We start from the raw sequence: 7,811 nt of genomic DNA, 5'->3' as shown, positions 1-7,811 counted from the left end.
GTATATATACTGAGATCATATGACAGATCATGTGACACTTAGATTGCACACTCCACATTTGAAAGTTCACCGAGTGAAACCTCCTCACTGGGCTCAAATGTGTCAATTTACAGATAAAATCAGATTTGCATACCACTTTGTCAGCTCTTTTGTCTCTTCCTTTACTTACTCTGTTCTTCAGCGTCTGCATCCATATCTGTGAGTTTATTGTCTGACACCTCTGAGGGATCTATTTGCATCGAAATATCATCTTTATCTGTGACATTGTCCATGTAATCTTTTCCTTGACTTTCAGTTCCCTGCACATCTTCAGAGACATCAAGGTTTGAGTTTGTGGGAGATGGAATCCCAACTGGCTCAATATTACCAGTTTCATGTTTTGTTTGAGATTCAGTCAGCTCACCCTTTTTTTCTGAGAATTCATAAATAATGATACAAATTATGGGTATAATAAAATAAGTATTCAAATGTACTGAATGTCAATGTTCTCTCTAGTAATCTACATCTCGGTCCTTATACATCCTGACTCCTTTGACAATGGTCTCTTCATCATCTTCTGACTCAGACTGGTCTCTTACTGCGGTTGTGCACATTGTGGCTCCCGTAATAATTTAGTAGAATATCAGGGTGCTTGCCTATTTCATAAAAACCCAGACCTTTTCCAGACTTTTCCCAAAGCTAATGAATGTACCTCAACCTTTCTCATTTGCAGCAAATACTGTGGGGAGGTGACTGATGTAGTTCTTGGGAGTGATGATTTCATGTCAGTCTTTTCCTTTCAGGAATTGAGAGGATTATTTTAGGCCTATAATATTTGTGTCGTTCCACCAATTTGGTGTCTTTTGGAGATGTGTAATTTGGCCTGTGTGCAACAGGGAGTAGCAATTGAATGCAAGCTTTACAAAAACATTTTAAATTTCAAAACATTTCTTGCCTGTCAATCTGTGTGTAACGGCTGTCGTCTTCCTCCTCGACCGAGGAGGATCATTTAGAAGGATCAGAGGACCAATGCGCAGCGTGGTAATTGTTCATCTTGTTTTAATAAAGGTGAACACTCAAAATAAAAAACAACAAAAGTGACAACCGAAACAGTTCTATCTGGTGCAGACACACAAAGACTGAAAACAACCACCCACAAAACAGGCTACCTAAATATGGTTCCCAATCAGAGACAACACAAAACACCTGCCTCTGATTGAGAACCATATCAGGCCAAACACAGAAATAGGAAAACATAGAAATACAAACATAGACTGCCCACCCCAACTCACGCCCTGACCATACTAAATAAAGACAAAACAAAGGAAATAAAGGTCAGAACGTGACACTGTGGGTAACAGGGTTGACGTGTTATGCTCGACCCGCTCAGTTTTCAACCACAAAACACCACAAAATGCCACAAAACAGTAGAACCAGTGCACCTGCTTTTACACTATGATTACACTCATGTTTAATGTTTCTTTAAAAATATATATTTTAAAAGGAATGGTTTCACCATATTAAAACAAGAGTTCAGTTCACATAACATGGTTGACCTTAAAAGTAGGGACAGGTGTAAACGAATCATTAACCACATGAAATAAATAATCATCTTCAGAAATGACTGTCAAAGAAACACAATAACAATAACTAACTATTTACAATGATGGCGAAAAAGGAAACATTTTGGGATTAAGTGGGTTAAAACTTCCTAGAAGTGACACAGGGTTGACAGAGTTTTCAAAATGCTGAATTTTGCATCTTTAGCAAGGATTTACTCATATAAAAAAACAGATTTATTGAATTCTCCACGTGTTCTATATTAAAGGGAACTTAATTTAATACTGTATAACAGGCTTTTAAAATGTAATATTGGTGCACAATTTCTATTTCTACTTAAAATAGGGAAGCAAAAAGCACTATTTTCGTGGAACAACACATTGGTGTCCTGTCAGGACACCATGATGAACATATTGCCTTTCCTTATCTATATTTTCCACAAGGTTTTTGTGTGCCTTTGCTAACCAAAAGCAACGTATGAACCTGTTCATTCATCATGAATTGTTTTTCTCACTATGGCAAAAACCCTTATGGTAACAAGCAATAAAACAACACGGCAATTGAGCCTAATTTATTTTCTCCATAAGACTTTTCTTGGTCTCTCTTGTCCTCTTCTTTCAATTAAATATGTGAAAAAAAAGCAGTCTGATGCTGTCCCTCTCCTTGGGTGTAGATAATGTACTGAGATGAGACTCACTCAGATATCTTCAGAGATGCATCGGCTGGATTGGTGTTGACTTGATTCAGTGAGTTCCCGTTTTAAGCAGAATATAGACAATTTAGCATGATATATTGATATTGCAAGAAAATATTTAACATTCAAGGCCCGGCAGTATCATATTTAGGTATACTTGCAACGCAAAGAACAACTCTAGATATCTTACATACTCATACTATTATATGATTGATTTAGCCTGCTCAAGAGCTTAAACGATTTAAGCTATCAACACAAAACCAACTTCCAAATGTCCAGACTGCCCCAAGTTGGATTGCTTGAGATAATATTTTTGATAGCATTTATACTTTTTGAACTACAACAATAATTCAATGAGCACCCAATGCATTTTAATGGCAAAAAAGGCCCATAGACTTGAATGGTAAAAGAATTATACAAATCTAGACCTATCTCCTACACTGTTTAAGCTATCAACACCAAACCAATGTTGAGATGTTCAGACTGGCCCAACTTAGAGTGCTTGCCAAAGATATTCGATACTATGTAACTTTTGGAACTATAACCTTTAAACGTTGCATAAATTTGAATGAGAACCAGAGGAATAGTGGTTGATATTCACAATGGTCCAGCTCCTATGTTAATTAAGTTACAAAACCAACTTTAAAACGTTCAGGCTATCCTAACTTCAAATTATCTAAAATCTTTATTAACTATAAGCACATAAATTGGCATACATTAGCATAAAATAACTCACCAACATAAACTCTTGAACCGTTCAAGCTAGACATCAAACCAACTATCACATGTTCAGGCTATCCTAACTTTCAATTCTTAAAAACTTGTATCAACTATAACTATATACATTTCTATAATTAGCATAAAATAACTCACCAACAGTAAATCTGGAACCGTTCAAGCTAGAGAAACTAAACCAACTATCACATGTTTGGGCTATCCTAACTTCCAATTCTTAAAAACGTAAAATCATATAAATGTGCAAACATTAGCATAAATGAACGTACCAATTGTAACTCTGGAACTGTTCAAGCTAGAGACACCAATCCAACTTTTACATGTTCAGGCTATTCTAACTTAAAATGATTTTAAATCATTGTCAACTATTTCTATAAACATTTTCATTATTAGTATGAAATAACTCAGAAACAGTAACTGTTGAACCGTTCAAGCTAACGGCACCAAAACCAACGTTCTCATGTGCAGGCTATCCTAACTTCAAATTCTTAAAAACGTTGATCAACTACGACTATACAAATTAGCATAAGAACACACCAACAGTGACTCTTGAACCATTCAAGCTAGAGGTACCAATCCAACTTTCAAATGTTCAAGCTATCCTATCCAATACATGTATCAATCAGCCAAATAATCAATCTTTTTTTTTTTTTTACATCTACCTACTTTTCCCCCCTTCAACTATAATCAGTCACTGCCACTACTAGTACTTATTTCAAAACCACAAATACTTTAAAACAAGCACAACCACATTTTCTTCAGGAAATGTACTTTTCTCGTTTAATACAGAATGACTATTTAGAAAGAAAGAAAGTTGACATCGTAGAATCTGTCCTCAAGCCTGGCACACCACTCTGCACGGTCCAAGCCACTCTCTAAAGAGAAAATGACAGAGGGTCTAATAAGTTAACATCAAAGTACAGTTTCATTCTGTCTGTCCATTCATTATTGGTATAATATGGCCAAAAATATAGCTACCTTCTCTTTCTTTGAGAAGAGCGGGGAAGTAAAATGCAGCAAAAGTGGGGATGTTCTTGGGCTGGTCTCGCAGGACCTCTCGAGCCAACCCCTCCAAGATATTGCCAAACCCACGTGGAAGCCGAAGGTGAGTGTTTGAGAAAGGCAGACATCTTCCTTGGTCAAACACAGGTCTGCTAACGCGTCACTGGAATTTGGACAGATAAAGAATATCTGCGTTACTTGCTTTGATATTACTTTTAAAATGTATTTATTTTGTCAACTTTATCCCGGTAAGAACTAACTAATGTTGTGAGATTAATTAACGTTAGCTAACGTTCTGCAGTGTACGATTGGATGCAGTGCTAGCAGGAGGCTGCTGCATGGAGAAATACAGATATCATTGAACATGACATTACCTTTAGCTAATGTTTTTGGCCTCAAACAGTTTCGCAAAACGTTTGTTTTGCATCAGCAACAGTTGATGCCAGAGTGTTGATGCTTGTTGCTAGGAAACAAGGCTCTAACTACGGCAACCAAAGAGGTTCAAACTGAGTGAGATACCAAATGACACATGAAACCACACCACGACACAAAAGTTTGACTTTATTGGATGAAAGTTATAGAAACAACTTGCTACAGTTAAAAACATGCAAACAAAACAGCCAAGGATGAATAATATAAGTACAGTGACAGTCATTTCTCACTTGCTCTCTCTTATTCCCTCTTTTATCATCTCCAGCCGCAATGGTTAAGAGTAGGTGATGACAGCGTACTCAGAGTTTGTGCTCATCTTCCTGGAGACCTCTCGGGGCTGGACATGCAGTCTATCAGCTGAGCGGGAGGCCTGCAGGTGGGACCTAGCTTCAGGGCCTGCCTCTTCTCTCCACCTCTGCAGGGGGGGACATGAAACACACAGGATTCCATTTCAGGTGAGATTCAAATAAAGTCTCAACCCGTGACTGTGGCTGCATTAGCCAATAATAGCCATTACACAACCTCCACTGACATATTACGTTGAATATGGTGAATGTCAGTAATATGGTCACATATGGTGACGTATGGTGGTGTTGATGTAAAATAATGCTGTGTGGTGTTGTAGAAGTTATAATAATAATAATAATAATAGATAATACATTTTATTTGTAGAGCGCTTTCCATTTCACACAGAACCCACAAAGCGATAGTTTCCAATCCTCACCTCTCTATGGTCCCCCGGTGCCAGGTAGGAGATCTGTGTGAGCTCAGGTGTGCTGGCCCCTCGCATAGTAATCATTATGTCAGCATAAGGAACCTCATGATCACTCTGGCAATCTGGGTCAAAACAGGAAATGCAATGTTTTGTACAGTAGATTTTCTTAGAATACACCCAGCTTAGCAACTGAAATGAATGGTACATTCCATTAGCTTACCAGCTGGAGTTATTCTCAGTGCCACTCTCTCACAATTAGTTAAGCATGCACCTATAAGATAAGTCATCTTATATTATATTAAGTAACCTATTAGAATTACAACATTGAGTGATCTGGTTGTTTCAGAAATGTCGTAATATTAAACAAATATTTACCTGTTGTCGGCCTTCCAACACTAGATCCTTCTCTTGATGTTGTGCTGATAAAAGACCAATGAACAAATTCCACATAGGAAGTCCACATAATAATTGCCAATGAAAAGTGTGTTAAAATGCCTTAGCAAACATGCCACATTGTATGAAAAAAACATACCCTGTACCGATAACAGCAGGTTTTCCTGAAATACACAAGAAATCGCATTAATTAAATATTACTGTAGTTATTAATTAATAACAACTTTGGAAAGTAGTGATCATATTTTACAACATTCAGATTCAGAAACTGGGCGTTCATAATTGAATTTACAACGCGTATACGCACCTTTGCAATATCGATTGCGGCTCATACATAAGTAGACAGCCACGGCTGCCAACACAGCAGCCACAATAACTGTCACTGTTGCCAACACTTTGACAACTGTGAATTCCTCTGTATTGAAGACAGCACAGAGACAATATTATTATTGAATCTCAGTTTGCAACTCATTCGTCATTGCCTCAAACGGGGGGTTACTTTTGTTGTTTGCAATACATTTAAACATGTTTCACAATTTCTTTTTAAGGAGTGGATTAGCAGCATTTTGTCTCACCATGATCTATTATTGAGTCTTCGTGGTTACTCAACGCTGTCACCGATACATCTAAAACACAGAAAATGGTAGACATCAGGATCAATTAAGCTAGTGAAATTTGATGGTTTGAGATTATTTTGTGCCTATGTCATTCAACAGCCTCAGAGCAATTAAATTAGACTATTACAGAAAATGAGATTTAGGCTGCGTCTCAAATGGCACCCTATTCCCTATATAGTGAACTTCTTTTGACCAAAGTCTCAGTAACAGATTCTCCTTTGAGACTTACCAGTATTGACCGTTGTGGCCGGGGCACTACGTCGACCTGGCAAAAGAAAAGACAATATCATTTAAAACAATTATCCAGTAATTACTGATGTATAAATGTATTCACTTTTGAACAGAATTAAGGTAATTAATTTGAACACAATTTGTTTTTAGAGGTAGAATGCACATGCTGTAAGAACTACAGTGTACAGTAGGGGTCATTTCAACTAGTTTTTGTCTACCTTGTGCCTGCAGTGATACCAAAACCTCTATCTTGCGTGATAAATGTTTGCTTTCGTGATCTTCAGAAAAGCAGGTGTAGTTGTACCGAAAATCTTCCGTGGACAGATGTGGAAAATACAATGGTAGTGTGCAGAGGTCACCATTCGTTGTACTATTTTTTGTTTCCCTTGGCCTAGGACAATGAGGACAGTCTGGGAGTTTGATCCAGTGGCCACGGACAAATCCAGATGAACAGTTGTAGATGCAGTTCAATACTAGAGGTTCTCCAACTGCTGCATAGATGACTTCATGCTGTTTCTCCAGGTCGATACAGGTTACTGAATCTGTAATGAAAAAGGCATAAATTGAGGCAACGATTCTTCAGTCAGTAGGCCTTGGATATAAATATATAGCTTGAGGACATTTGATCATCCTTGTGCCAGAAACCGAAAACACATCAAGTAAAACGTAGAGGGATTTATTTTACCTTGGTTTCCCAAAAGAAGCAGCAATGGCAAATGGGCTAAAATTAGCATCCTGTTCAAATTTGTCCAGATCCCCTATGTTTCAACTATATGAATAGGTTAGCTCTCGGAATTTGCTTGATTAAAAAATACACTTGCACCATTGGTGTCACAGTTGGTTGTGCCATCATATTGCAGTATGCACCAGGTAGAAGGTACAGGAAGTGGTGTTCAACAGGATGCCTGATAAAAGTGTTCTTAACTTTCCATTCAAACATCTGCTTTTGTAGATTTGGGTAATGGAAAGATCCATAGGAAACATTTTAATACGCATACTGAAATGCAATTGCATTCGTGTGGTGTTTTCGAGTATACCCATGTTTTTTAAAATGTATTTTAATGGTAATTCGTTGCTAGAGATCTTTTACAACTTTTTCTTTGAGTAAAGTACTTATTGATGTAATGTTAATGTATACATTCCACATTATATCCAATTACAGTTTTGTTTGGATACTTTATGTACTGTATGTAGCTGTTAACACAGATATTTAAATGTAAAGTACATGTACTAAATGGTTAAATATCTAAAGTATTTTTGTGAGCTTTATTAATACCACCTAAAACATGACAAAACTAGACCATTTTTAAAAGTCATTCATGTAGCCTTGTAGTACTGTGACTTACAATGTCTACTTCTTGATACTCACAAACAATAGTAGGCTTTGTGTTAACGCCTGCATTGCACGACTGCAGCTATAGATTTGCACAGCAATTCACCCTCTGCTGGGGAG

The 7,811-nt window shown here is 37.3% G+C and overlaps 1 protein-coding gene across 2 annotated transcripts; it reads right to left on the bottom strand.

Annotated features, from left to right (window-relative positions):
- Window positions 1–1,062: 1,062 nt before the first annotated feature.
- Window positions 1,063–7,212, bottom strand: LOC111982617 (uncharacterized). Of its 2 annotated transcripts, XM_024014209.2 has the most exons (12): window positions 7,044–7,212; window positions 6,577–6,900; window positions 6,357–6,392; window positions 6,086–6,136; window positions 5,818–5,925; window positions 5,650–5,674; window positions 5,493–5,536; window positions 5,338–5,388; window positions 5,127–5,239; window positions 4,702–4,817; window positions 3,947–4,133; window positions 1,063–3,843 (listed from the first exon to the last, which is right to left on the bottom strand). In XM_024014209.2, the coding sequence occupies exons 1-12, from the start codon at window positions 7,090–7,092 to the stop codon at window positions 3,763–3,765; spliced, it is 1,185 nt and encodes a 394-aa protein (XP_023869977.1). In that variant the 5' UTR covers window positions 7,093–7,212; the 3' UTR covers window positions 1,063–3,762. The 2 variants fall into 2 exon arrangements, with proteins under 2 accessions (XP_023869977.1, XP_023869978.1); XM_024014210.2 differs by lacking the exon at window positions 5,338–5,388.
- Between the last annotated feature and the right edge of the window lie 599 nt (window positions 7,213–7,811).

Source organism: Salvelinus sp. IW2-2015, linkage group LG22 (assembly GCF_002910315.2).
Source record: "Salvelinus sp. IW2-2015 linkage group LG22, ASM291031v2, whole genome shotgun sequence".
In the NCBI taxonomy this organism is placed as follows: Eukaryota; Metazoa; Chordata; class Actinopteri; order Salmoniformes; family Salmonidae; genus Salvelinus; species Salvelinus sp. IW2-2015.
The sequence above is the reverse complement of the archived record's forward strand: the minus strand, read 5'-3'. Positions and strand labels throughout refer to the sequence as shown.